General features: G+C 37.6%; 1 protein-coding gene across 9 annotated transcripts in view; it reads left to right on the top strand.

The window, feature by feature from the left end:
* Positions 1 to 14,198, top strand: part of Bbx (BBX high mobility group box domain containing) — a 248,248-nt gene that overhangs the window by 178,283 nt on the left and 55,767 nt on the right. For all 9 annotated transcript variants that reach the window (XM_087900720.1, XM_087900711.1, XM_087900706.1 and 6 more), the window contains 2 exons: positions 7,677 to 7,757; positions 11,547 to 11,621. In XM_087900720.1, coding sequence (XP_087756846.1) covers positions 7,677 to 7,757; positions 11,547 to 11,621 — 156 coding nt within the window. The remainder of the gene's footprint in view (positions 1 to 7,676; positions 7,758 to 11,546; positions 11,622 to 14,198) is intronic.

Genomic DNA, 14,198 nt, shown 5'->3' with positions numbered 1-14,198 from the left:
CTTAGACTTTGGGTCTCTAGTTTTTGAATGCTTGGTAGAACAAATAGATATGACAGTATATCTTTCCCCACTTTTTGCCTTGCCTTCCATCCTGTCCAGAGATGTGAATAATAATGCCTGAATCCTGTAACTCTTGTGGCTACTGCAAAGATTAATTAAATAAAGCCTGTAAGACATTTTTTTACTCCTTGAAAATTTGTGTAAGTATACAGGATCATCACCATAAGTTATTCTAGGCATTTCATATTTAATTCAAAAGCTTAAATTATATCTATTAGTCCTGCAGGCTGCAGAGTGGTTTGCCATCAGCAGTATGCATCATGCACACACACCCCACACCCCCCCCCCCCCACACACACACTTCCTAGTTCATTGAAACCTGGGAAGAATTTAAAATTGTAATTTGCTCTCTTCGTCATCACTAGATGATGAAGAAAAGATAATTTAATTTGGATTAGCTAAACTAGGTAAGCTAGGTCAGTATAGGAGGAGCTAGCTCATGGAGGTACACCCCCTTAGGGGCCTGCCCAGTGAGGCCGTACTGCAGAGAAAATGTGCCACCATTTACTGTGTTTAGTCAGTTGAAAAATGTTCATGGAATGTCTTTGGAGTGTAAGGCATGTCAGGGAATTGACCATATACAAATACCTGTCCTTTATGAGGCTGATACCTCTTAAGGCCCAAGTTTTTAAAGAAATCTAATCCTTCCCGTGAACTTTTAACTTCATGGAGAAGTCTCTTGATTTTCATTTTCAACTGACAATCTGCCTGTTTATAAAAGAAGAAATGAATGTCTGATTGAAATTTGGAAATGTTATACTTCGTTTCTTGAAACAGTATTAATCTTTCACCTCCTTCGTGAGCTAAATAGTTCTCTTCCCTAACCCTTAAAATACTAGCTGTCACCATATGTATTATAACATTTAATTCTATTTAGCTTTATTGTAAGTTTATGATAAAAGTTTTATTTTTTATTTATTTACTGTTATTAAATGGACCTTAAGGAACTTAGGATGAGGGATAACAAGATTTTGACTGAATACTACTGAGTAGTTAACTATTACAGCTAACTTTCATTTAATACTTCTTCCTTTCAAAGTGCTACTCTTAAAAGGGTAAGAACAACACCTCCTTAGCAATCCTGGGAGTTAAGTGTTGTCTTCTTTATGAATAAATATTAAACCATTAGGCTAGGGACCAGGGCCAGTAAGGTTTAGTAACTACGCACTGCTTTAGCTCCTAGCTGCAGTGGCAGAACTGAGCGGGCACTACAGCAGATCTAGCCAGTTTTTGTGTAGCTCCCAGGAGACTTTGTGATTTAGTTCCACCTACCTATCCTCAGCTCTGATGCATGTCCTGTGTTACCCATACTAGAACTAGCAGCGGCCGCGGAATAAGGCATTTTGAGATTGCTTTAAGCTAGACGTAGGGCTAAGCCCTTCACATTGGTTAACTCATTTTGTCCTCCCAGCAATCCTATGGTGTCAGTTCCTTGTTGCATTCTCCATGGCCATTGAATGAGGAAGTCATAATACTAGGATTTAAACCCACTTGATTTCCACTAAATGAAGAGATATGCAAAACCCAAGCCAAAGAACAGTTGATTGCACTGATATAGTTTACATGAGTCTATCTCCATTTTTGAACACTGAATTCTAACTTTGTTTAAATATTGGTATAGATAAAATGGAAAGTTTTCACTTTTATTTCTGGTATCTGCGGAGTAGGAAAAATTCTTTTCTTTCCCACCACTACAACTTGAGTTAATTTGATATGTGCCTGTCTTAGACTAATCTGCTTGACTAGTCCGGGAGACTTGAACCCATTAAATTCTGTTATCTTGTTTCATCTCCTGGTCTTTATCTATCATAGCTTTTATCCTCTTTCCACGGCTTTATAGCTTCCAAATACTCTGTTAGGATATGTGCTGTGTTTGAATTCTACAGTAAAAGGGAAGTAGGTGCCCAGAGGTGGGTTGGTTTGTTTATTCCTCTTTACAAGTCCCCTTCGTGTTACTTTGTAGACTGTACTACCCATCTTGCCAAGCAGCCCAGCTTCTTCTAACAGTAGTGGGGCTCAAAGCACAGGTAGTCAGATCCTTTTCCCTAATCTGTACTTGGAGTCATAGATGCTTTAAAATGGCAAGAAGACAGAGTGGCTTCCCAGCTCATCAAATGAGGAAATTGAGGCAGAAAGATGCAGTCCTCTGTCTCAACTTTTACTACTGTTGCCTGTATAAACAGGATGGACTTTCCTGTGCTCTTTTATGAGCATGACTGCACCGAATGTGATAATAAACTCTATCTCTGGAGTGGAGACAGGCTGCTGCTGGCCTGGATGCCCTGAGTGAACTAGGTCCTCCCACCTCTACCCCTTTTTAGCAGATGGTACAACAGACTCTAGGGATAGCACGGGACCCTCAGGTCTGTAGCCTAGTACTAGTGCTGTATGCCATGTCAGACAGACATTCAGACACACTCCTCTCATCTCCTGAAATATACTCCCTGCCCCCACTGAGGCTTCCTTCTCCTCTCACTTCTCTCTCATGTACCTTACTGTAAAGATACAGGTGTAGTCTGGCCCTTCTGCTGAGGCCCTGACATCCTTCCAGACAATTACTGAGGACTGCCAAGTGCTATCTCTGACTTAATTGGGGCCCTAAATCTCTGCAGCTTTATTTCCCCTGCCTGCTAATTGATCTCCTGCCTCCAGTCACTCCCTGCCATGGTTGTCCTGCATGCCCCTGATATAATTATCTAACTGCATATCTCTCATCATGTAATTCCTTTAACTAAAATCCTTGGCTAGCCCTCTGTTTCCTTCAGCCTAATTCCCAGACAACAGAATCCCAGTTTTTTGTCAGGCTGATTCATCTCCCACTATGTGTGTATGGCATCTTATTCTTTACCCACACTGGGAAAGTCACCATTTCTCAGAAGCACAGCCAAGATTTACCTCTGTGCATTCTCACCTGCCATAACTGTCATTCTCACTCTTCCTTTGAGGGATATTCTGCCTTTCTTTCCAAGTATATCTCAGATATTACTTCTAACTCCCTCCGCCCACACGATGAAGGATTTTTCTCTGTGCTCCCGAGGACCCTTCTAATATGCTCTCACTGTTTGTTTCTGCATTGTAGCTATCCTCTTCACTTGGATTGCAAACAGACGAAGGGTCTGGCACATTCCCTTAGCCATCATTTTATTCCCAGTTGTACCCTGGATGCAAGTGGCATTTGATCTTTCTAATGGCATCAGTTCCCACAGGTGGTACCTAGTGTTTATTTAACAAGTGAATGAGAAATAAACATTTGAACTGGCAAGAGTAGGAATATGTGGTTGATCTACAATGTGCAGTTGCTCCTTTGTTGACTGTGTGTTCATCACAGTGCCAAGCAGCGTGCAGCTCGGCCTTTGTGCTTTGCAAAGTAGGAACAGCCGTTGATAATACTTAGCTTCCTAAGCCGCTTGTAATCATAACTGCCTCAATCGTGCCGTACCTGTGATTTCTCACTATCTGATTTGGTATTGTGGGAAAAATGTTACTTTGTCATAATTCTTAATTATACTCATCATTTCTCCTCCTTCATTATTGAAGCTAAATCAAAGTGGGTGGCGATTGGGTGTAAGAAGATTTGAATGTGTGCTTAGGCAGAAATCCCTGTAAATATTTTCTTTTTTGGTCATAGAGCACCACCTAGTGGCTTTATGTATTATTGCAGAGACTTTCTAGAAACAATTACTTATATTTTCTTTTCTTGTTTAACCATAGCTTATTTCTTTTCTCTAAATTAATTTATAAGAACAGATGCTGAGGAATAAGTGGCAATCCATAAAAATTATTTTCCAATTAACAAAAATAATTAATTTGAATGTTTTATATAGCATCTTATACTTATAAGGTCTGGGACTGTACTAGGACCCTTTTGTAGGAAATCTACTTTCCCTTTTATAGGTGTAACATTTTCTATTCATAAAATATGTACATCTGCCATATCATAGGATCATTTTTGCATTTTGAAATCTAAATCTTTAGATAAAAATGCCTAACATGTATCACATCCAATTTTACTTTGTTTGTAAGATATTCATACTTACCTTGGTGACATGAAATCATGGTTACAAATGTAAATTACTACTTTGAATATATACATTCTGATGAAATTTTAATGGGCAATTTACCCTACCTTAATTTGTTCTAGATAAACATTTACATCAGCTCTCTAGTTTTCCTAAAAACTGCATCATTTCCCTTCATTGCTTATTGAGAATTACATCTAAATCAAAGGGAGAATTTGGGGACAGCTGTCTGTCCTCTATGCTCCTGGCATTATTTATTATTGCAATTCTTTTCCCTTCCTTTTTATCTCTACTCTCAACCTTTATGATGCCTGTCTTCTGCTTTGACTAGGGTCAGGTAACCAAGTCACTAAGTACATAATTTAGTAGTATCCCAGTCCCGCAGGCTCCTAATTTTGTGCTGTTCCCATTATTCTTTACTGAGTCCACTAATTCACAAATGCCTACGTTTTAAGAAAGGACATGGTCCACTAGAGCAAAATGCAGATTGAGTAGTTCTGTTTGTGCTCTTACAGCCAGTAGGCAGCCTTTACTTGGACTTTACTTCCAGTCAGTCAACAGCTCCTCATTGTGCCTCTACTGTGTCTGCTGCATGGTTAGCACAGACACACATGCTTAGACTTCCTTCTTGTGCCTGGTCAGGAACACCTTGATAATTTCTTATGTGTGAGCCTTCTATTCAATTAGTTTTATAAAGTCATTCATCCCATAAGTTCATAAAGAAAATAGTTTAACTTTTAAACTTCATGACTTGTGATGATTTTACAAGTAAATAAATGCTTGTGGGAGGAAGTTTGAGAGAGAGAAAGAACATAAAGTTGAGTGGGTGGGTAAGCGAATCTGGGAGGAGTTGGGATTGGGGAGAAACAATCAAATATGTGAAAAATATATTAAAAGTGATACTTAAAGTTTCATTTTCTTGTTGTTAATATGACTTTAAGCCACCAGGGCAGTTTTCTTTCTCAGAGAGTCATTACCTCTCCCACCTAATGAAATATGAAGTAAGAATGCATTGATGTATTCTTTGTAATGACATTGTAACCAGCAACAGGCTGCATGTATGGCTGCATGCCATAAGATCATATTAACTAGTGATGTCATGGCTGTATATTCTCTGTGATGTCACACAAGTCTCAGAACTTTGTTAAGTTGAGCTTCATCCCATGGCCTTTGTTGGCTTGCTTATCTTGTTTTTAGCCTTTTTGTCCCCCTAAAGCAGGATCTCATTAAGTTGCCAGGCTGTCTGGAACTCTTTCTACAGCCAAGGAATATCTTGAACTTGATACACTACTGCCTCTGCCTCCCAAGTAGTTAGTAGGATTACAGATCTGTGCCAGGAGACCTGCCTAAATTATAATGCATTTTGCTGCAAATATCCTTTAAGATTCTGTTTTGTGTATATTTTTATTAGAATTTTATAAAGACACTATAATTTCTTCATCTCTCCAGATATCCAGAAGGTAAATGTATAGGGTTTCTTTATTATTCCTAAATTTCGTTAGTCATTTCATGCAAGAAGAAAATTTCCAAGCCTTTATGGCTACTAATTTGAGGGTTTATTGGCTAGCTTTCTTTCTTAGTGTGCTTGGTGTCTTTAGCTTGGTATCTTTGGTGCACTTGGTGGTACATTTATCCCAACAAGCTTAATAGTCAAGTGGTGATAGAGAGGCAAGTTTGCCCTAGATGGCAAATTAATTAAGGGTTCTGCAACTTCTCCATGATACTTATCACTGGAGGAGTCTTCATAGCTCTTTAAAACATCCAAAGTGACCATAAAATTTTCAAATACATGTTTCTACTCTACAGCCTGTAACACTGTTAGAAAAATACCTTCCTCCTTAGCCATCAAGTGGAAAAGTTGAGTGCAAATAGCATCAATAGATAGATAGATAGATAGATAGATAGAAAGATAGGTAGGTAGGTAGATAGATAGATAGATAGATCGATGATAGATAGATAGATAGATAGATGATAGATAGATAGATGATAGATAGATAGATAGATAGGTAGGTAGGTAGATAGATAGATAGATGATAGATAGGTAGGTAGATAGATTGATAGGTAGGTAGATAGAGAGATAGATAGAGAGATAGATGATAGATATGTGTGTGTATGCTTGTGTATATGTGTGTGTGCATTTGTAAAACTTCTGTTGCCTCTTCCTTTAAAGTGAAAAAAAAAATAGCTATTCTCCCTTAAAAACCCAACTTCATTATTCAGGAATGTAGGAGAAACCCACTGATTTGGGGACTTAGAAGAATACTACTCAATTTTGATTTTTCCTTCAATACTTTTTTTTGAAATAGGATCTTATGTATCCAAGGGTGACCATAAACTTATGATTCCCCTGCCTCTACCTCCTGAGTGCCACAAGCACTTGCTGCCGCTCTCAGTGTAATTCTCAGTGTACTACAAATACCTTTTAGTACACTGGGCCTAGATAGTTTGGAAAATAATGTAGTAATGGGCCCTGGGAGAGGATTCACAGTAAACAAGTGTGTCTTGTGATGATGAGAACTAAATAAAGGGGAATTGAGTACTGAGGGTGAGTGTCAGGTACCTCTCTGGTCCTAAATTAATTTCATCTATAAAAAAGTGGGAGACTTAGGTCAGAATAAAGAAATCTTTCTTCACTAGAATTCACTACTGAAATGGTTATGTTTCCCAATACAAATATTTTTATTTCTTGCATAAAATTAAAGAGGTAATGTATATTCTTGGAAAAATCCCGGGCAAATACAATTTTAAGTGTCTTTTTTTAAGTAAGTATTGTTAATAGTGAAAATAACAAGACGATAACAGAATGTTAAATGTTCGCTAGTAAAATATCTTACAAGAAGAGAATATTTAGGTAGACCCTAACCTTCTTAAGATTAGGGCTCATGTTATAAATATGTGAAAAATCTGGAAAATAAGAATTTGACTTTAGTTTTATTTTCCCGGAATTATCCTGTCAGAATTTGTGGTTTTGTGTTGCATGTAACAGGAAATGTTGAGGCAACACAGAACAGGGAAGGAGGCTTTCTCTGGCTTTGACAGGAAGCCAGCAGTAAAGTGCTAATCTCTGTACACATTCTGAAAGTATCGTGCTGTCTGCTAGTTCTGTTGATTATTTACCACTTGAATGGTCACTTGCATAGAATTTTGTCAAGTGTATTAGTTATTCTTTATTGCTGTGATGAAATATCATGAGCACAAGCAACTTACAGGAAAAGTTAATTGTGCTGACAGTTCCAGAGGGCTAGCATCCATAGTGGCAGGAAGGCATGACATGCCAGCAGGAGCAGGAAGCCAGCTGATAACATCTTTATCTGCACACAAGAAACAAAGACTAAACAGGAAGTTGGACAAGTCTATAAACGCTCCCCTATCCTCTAGAAGTTTCCAAAGCCTTCCCCAACTGCACCACCAACTGTGGACTGAGTGTTCAAATCCACAAGTGTCCTGCAGATGTGTCCCACTCCGGCTGCACTTAGCAGTTACTTTTTTATTGGTGTTGCCTCAGTTGTTAGATCGTGAGGTTGACAGTGCTTTAGGTGGCATTAGTTTGTCTGCTGTTGTCATGATGCTCACTCTGTCTGTCTGTCTTTGTTTCAGGCATCAACTGGGCCTTGCCGGCCTGATATTTCAGAGTCACCTGAGTTGCGTCAGAAGTCGCCATTGTTTCAATTTGCTGAGGTAATGTCTGCATCTTATACTTAATTAATCAAGGAGTCATTTATAAAGCGAGTTTAAATTTGGGCTAATGACAGCAAATGAAAACAGCAAAGAACTCTACTCAGCTCAATTAATTATAGACAAGAACATATAATCAAAGTTTGTAAGAGGTAAGGGACTCCAGGGGCTTTTAGTTTGATTGGTTTAGAGACAGTCTTCTTATAGCCAGGCTGGTATCAAACTTATGATTCTTCCTCAATTTGCCAACTACAAGGATTACAGATATTCACTTGTGGCGTTCTATTTTAATTGAGAAATAAATATTTATAGAAGCTTGTTAAGTCATGCTAATTATTATTATGATTAAACTAGAATGATTATTAAATCATACAACACATTGATTGATAAATCCAAAGACTGAACAAACTCAGAATTCTTACCTGTGCATTCTTTGTTTTTGTTGTTATTGTTTTATACTTGCTTCTTTCCTAACTTGATACTGTTTTTTTAATTTTTTAGATTCATCTATTTATTTTACATCCCGGCCACAGCCTCATCCTCAAATCCTCCCTTCTCAATTCCTTTCCCCCATTACCTCACCCCACCCCACAATCCCCTGCTCTTCCATCTCCATCCAGGAAAGGGCAAGTCTCCCATGAGTATCAACAAAGCATGGCATATCAAGTTCCAGTAAGACTAAGCTCCTCCCCATATAGCAAGGCAACTGAGAGTGAGAAACAGGATCCCAAAAGCCAGTAAAAAGAGTTCGAGAAAGGCCCTGTTCCCACTGTTAGGAGTCGCATAAGAGGACCAAACTGTAAACATATATGCAGAATGCCTAGGTAAAGTTCATGCAGGCTACCTGGTTATTGGTTCATTCTGTGCAAGCCCCTATAAGCCCAGGTTAGTTAATTGTGTGAGACTTCCCATGGTCTCCTTGTCCCCTCTGGCTCCTACACTCCTTTCTCTTCCTCCTCCGTAGGATTCCTGATCTGCATTTGTTTCCATCAGTTGCTAACTAATGCTTCTCTGATGACAGATCATCACCAATCTGGTCATAGGACATGGCCATGACATGATATTATAGCATGAAGTTTGCCTTTGCCAGAGTCTTACATCATAGGACAGAGCTGCTAGCTCAGTGTCTGTGTCAAAAGCAGAAATTAAAACTCTTTCTAAAGATACCTCTGTTAATCTTAGAACTCAGTATGAACTCTCATCTCCCTCCAACCCCAATATTTAAGCCAATTGTTCTTTCTTCATTTTCCTCTCCTACCACGGTTCGGTACAGGACAACCATATTTTTCAGATGTCTGTTTGTTTGCATTGGTACCTCCTGCAGTCCTTTGAGAATATTCCTAGCTGCTTTGCTTAGATCACCAGAGTGAGATATATATATATATATATATATATATATATATATATATATATATATATATATACTCATAATATATATCTATCTCTTGTGTCTTTGAGGGCTGGAATGAGTTTGGAATGTTTTGAATATTGATTTCTGCAAGGACTAAATGTAATGGAGAATTTATGCTGTGGTCCCTTTACAAGAGTTAGAGATAAGTTCATTGAATTTGGGCCTAGCTTCAAGCAGATATGCTTAGTGAGTGGTCCGTGAAGCCCTAATGATAGAGTGAGTGAACTCTATAAAGTTCTATTTGAGATTTTGTACATAGCACAGTATGTGCATGTTGAGGCTTCTATACCATATAGAAGTTTCCAAAGAGATCTGTGTCAGTATGCTTTTATATGAAAGGTCTTGACATTTCTTTAGAAGACTCTATTTGTGTCATTAGCTGAAATCATCTTTTTGTTTATTAAATGCCTTTAAAAAAACACATGGATTTTAATAGTGATTCTATTTGGTTTGCTATCTGACTCAATTCCCAAAGAAATACATTATAGGTTAGGTTTTCCTTTTATATGAATTGCTCATTTTTTTTTCTTAATTTTTATGGATGGCTAGTTGGAATGAGAAGTATTATTGGAAGTAAATTCTACTAGCTTCATAATTCCCAAGACTCGAGGAAAATCCTTGCAGCTTTCCATTTGTAGTTTATTTTACTTGGACAAAATGTGATACCTGGAACTTAGAATATTGGTGGCTGAACCTAGAAAAGTTACTCATTTTCAGCTTAGAATATCTTCAGATCACTTGGTTAAATTTTATCCTTTTATGATGGTCTGGTTTTTTTTTTGTCTAGTTGATATTTATTTTTAAATAGGTTATCTAATTCAAAAGATGTGGTACCTTTAAATTTTTCCTAGTGGCTTCAGTAATAAATAGTATCAATACAATTGTCAGGCAGCCTTTATATTAATCTTGTTTCTTCCTTGTATATCACCTTTGATTCTGTGCCTACATGTGACCATAATGTTTTCTTGCTTTTCTGAAAGTCATTTTTATGGTTGAAGAATGGAGATCAGGGTGCTGCTTAGTAAATACTCTGTGACAAATGAACACAGTCTGCTATGTTCTCTTCAGGTACTACAAGTAGGCTGAGATGATAATACCACCCCAAGCTCTTGCTCACTTTGTCTCACTTCATCCGACTTTGTAACTGAACTTTATCAATTCTGAAACAAAAATTAATAACTGAATTGTTCTTAAAAATTTTTGCAAATATTTTATTCTAATCCTCAGAGCAGTTTGAGGGTATCACTGTTACTCGGTGAAAACAAAACAACATATGGTATTGCAGAATCGTCTTTGCACTGTTAGACACTGAAGTATGCTTGTTTTGTTTGATGAGAGGCTACACTTGTCACAACAGAAGGAGATCAGGGCTGAGGAATGTCTCATGCTGCCACATAAGCATGAGAACTAAGCATGAGTACTCGCCAACTATGGAAGACACGGACAGGAAAATCCATGGGGTTTGTTGACCAGTCAGTCTCCGTGAAATACTGACTTTCAGATTCAGTTCTAGATGCTTTAAAAAGTAATGTGGAGGAGTATGATTGAGGAGGACAACCAACGTCAACTTTGGTCCCTACAAGCATGTCCACATGCATGTCTACACACAGAGAAGGAAATAACTTTTGTATTTAAACAGTTATATCTTGGTCTATGCCAGACAGTATATTTTTAGGAATATTTGTTTCTCATCATAATTCTCTAAAATAGGCACTATCACCATCACTAATATACAATATGAAAAAGTAAGTCTTGTGAAGTTTAACTAAGATCATATACCTGCCAAGTGGAAATGAGATTAAAATCCTGTTACTCAGACCCTACTTCCATGTGCTTATACCAAATGTGTGAGAGATGCCTCTATACAGAAAGTAGTTTGGAGGGTGTAGGGAAGAATATGGCTGTATCTACTTGCAGCTTCAAGCTTTTAATACTGTATTTTTCCCCTTTTACAGAGTAGAGAGGGTTTTAAGACGGTTTTTCTGTTGTAGCCCTGACTGTTTTGGAACTCACTCTATAGACTTGAACTCAAATCTTCCTGACTCAGCCTCCTTAATGCTGGGATTATAGCCATGTACCACCATGCCTGGCTTTCATAGTGCTATCTTTAGAAAAAAATAATTGAAATGAAAAAATTCATCTGATTCTGTTTAATGTTGCTGCTTGATATACACTGGATATTCTCATAAGGTTCATCTTTTGAAATGAGCCAGATTCTGTTCTTTACAACCATTCTCTTCCTGTATCATTTGTACTCATCTTTTAAGAGGGATTTAGAATGGTAACTCACTTCTGAATCTACATGGAAATACATGGCAGAGTCTAGTGGTATGATGTAGTAAAGTATCCTCAAATGGTAAACATGCCTTGTTTCCTTTTAGATATCTTCAAGGACAACCCAACCTGATGGTCCTTCAAAGCAGTGTCAAGCATCAACTTTGTTTCAGTTTGCAGAGGTAAAACCTTCATTTCTTTATGACTGTTATGTTCAGAAATCATGCTCATCTTAGAAAATGCTGAAAAAGAATCCTAATCTTTATGTTGGACTTTAGGATGCCCCTTCCATTATTAGCATAATATACAGAGTATTTATGACCTTTTTGCCATTGGCATAATCATAGTCAACTCAGCTCTGGATTTCATAACCATTTTAAAGGCATTCATTAGAGTTCATTCACAGCAGTCACTAGTGGTTCATTTATTTCATTTTACCTTCTTAATTTCCTTTAATCTTTAAAAAAGGCAACAAAAAAAACCTGCTGCCAATATGATTGCCATAAGATACCAGTTAATTGTTTCCAGAAGCAAATTTAGATGCTGTAATTGAGGAATAACTTTCTCAAAGTAAATACAGTGTTGAATATGACTTGTTAAATTGTCACTATGTAGCTTTCCACCAGATGTAGCTGCAGCCAGTATTTTATTATTAGAGTCTAATCCTTGGCTCTGCTCAGGTCAATTTTCGCTGGATCTCCACTTTCGTCAGCTTGACATCCAGATAGCACACACCAAACAGTATTTAGTGATTGATGTGCTTGGTTTGCCTCAACCGTGTGCTCATCCCTAGAGAGCTCTATGACAAATTGTAAGATGGACACAGATCATGAAAAAGCATCCTGCCTGCTTTAGGTCCTTGTACTTTTCATTCCAAGAAAACTGTGTTATCAGAATCTAAGTAATGGTTTATAGAATCGAGAGAAAATGATAGGCAAGACTGTTCTGTTTAATATTGATGTATTGAATCACTGATTCATTTGAGTAAGGAGCACTGAGTATAAGAAATGTAAAATGATATCATTTTGGCAAGGGAAAACCTAGCATTTCACTTTGAAAATGAGAAAAAAAAATACTTTCAACTCTTATATTATAAAAAAAAAAAAGCTTCTTCATCTTGGGACACTTCTGAGACTCGCAGCAGCAGCTGGCCTGCTTATGGCACGCCACTTTGCTATAGTAGTTGCTTTAGTTGCTAAGGACTGTTCTATCAGACTAATAACAAATGCAAAGTATTATTTCATGGAAAACAATTTGTTTGACGAGTCTGAGCACATTAATATTTCATTATAATTTTCCATTCTGATAAGCAGACTGTTGTTTTCATTGTCTGGGGGAAATAGTTTTGTTTAATATCTTTTCCTCACTCTTTTCCAGTTATTGATACCCATTTATTGCAGCTAAATATTTTTCAAAAGTTTAAAAGAATGATGGTGTGTTGACTGAATTTATTTTTACCATTCCCATCAAGTTTTGCTGAAGCATTTCATAAAAGATAGATTTGTTTGCTGTATATTCTGCCCAATCAAAGTCTTCACCCTGTAGCATGAATTAGAAGGGTGCGGTGGCTCATCTTTGATATACCTGATATTCACATATTAATTTCCAAAAGTAGTCTACTACTTTTATGAAGTGCCATTGTGGAACATCTTGACTAAATGTGTGTGTGCCTAACTGCATGATTAAGTGATACTTACAAGATACCATCCTCAGGTCCATTAGCAGCCTCTGAAGACCAGGGTCAGTGTTGAAGGACAAAACTGATGGTTGTAAGGGCCACTGTCCTGTGATTCTGAAGAATGAAATCAGTGAATATCCTAAAGGAAGCAATTTGTGCTCAGTACACTTCCCCATCAAATGACAAAATTTGGTCCTTGCCTCTCAATTGTACTATTTTTCCCACACAGAACAAAAAAGTTACTAGACAGTCTTCAGGGATGCATCGCTGGAGGCCACACTGCTGCTTAGCAGCGCTCATCCCCAGAGTCTTTTGGTTGACACAAAGCATCTGTGGGATTTGAGGAAGCTTAAGATTGTTAATTTGAAAATTTAGCAGGAGCTATTTCAGGGGATTGTAGCATAAGTCATGCATGGTGAATAACCCCGCCTGGATAATGTGAGCAAATACAACTTCTGCTATGCCCCCATATCTGATGCCATTTTCTTCCCACTTCAAGCCCCAGGAAACTGATCTTCTTATATTTTGCATAAGATGGTAATATAAGCCATTTTAATTTTTGAGCAAATTAAAGTGTGGCACTTGGAGTTATTTAACAGTATGTGCTACATCTGCTTTACATAAGAGAAGTCTGTGCTTATCTAATGATTCATAACAGGTCTAGTCCTTCTCCTTGTGATGGATGGGAATACTAAGTTTCAGTCTAGGTTTTTGGCATCTCACTATACTGTTAGCCCAGTTGTGGGCTGGTTCACCTTAGGCTACACCAGAGTTAACTAAATGAACTAATAGAAGTTGTCTGCTGAAATCTGTGATGAACACATAGAGAAGGCTGTAATCACAGTGATGGTATGTCCCTCTTGCTTTTATAATTATTTCACAAAATAGCATCATCTTTTATTGTCCTAATTAGTCCATAACAAAAGTTTTCATGCTTTAAAGTAAATCAGTGTTTCCCATAAGGCTTGTTGAAACGCAAAGATTCCTAGACTCTACTCCTAGGACTTCTGATTCACACAGTCTGAGAACTTCCACCTGCCAGCAAGATTCTTTTCAGGAACCACATCTTAAGGCTGCTATT

The sequence above is a fragment of the Myodes glareolus genome, chromosome 2, assembly GCF_982192425.1.
Source record: "Myodes glareolus chromosome 2, mMyoGla1.1, whole genome shotgun sequence".
Classification (NCBI taxonomy): domain Eukaryota; kingdom Metazoa; phylum Chordata; class Mammalia; order Rodentia; family Cricetidae; genus Myodes; species Myodes glareolus.
Note: the sequence above shows the minus strand (reverse complement) of the source record. Positions and strands in the feature narration are given on the sequence as shown.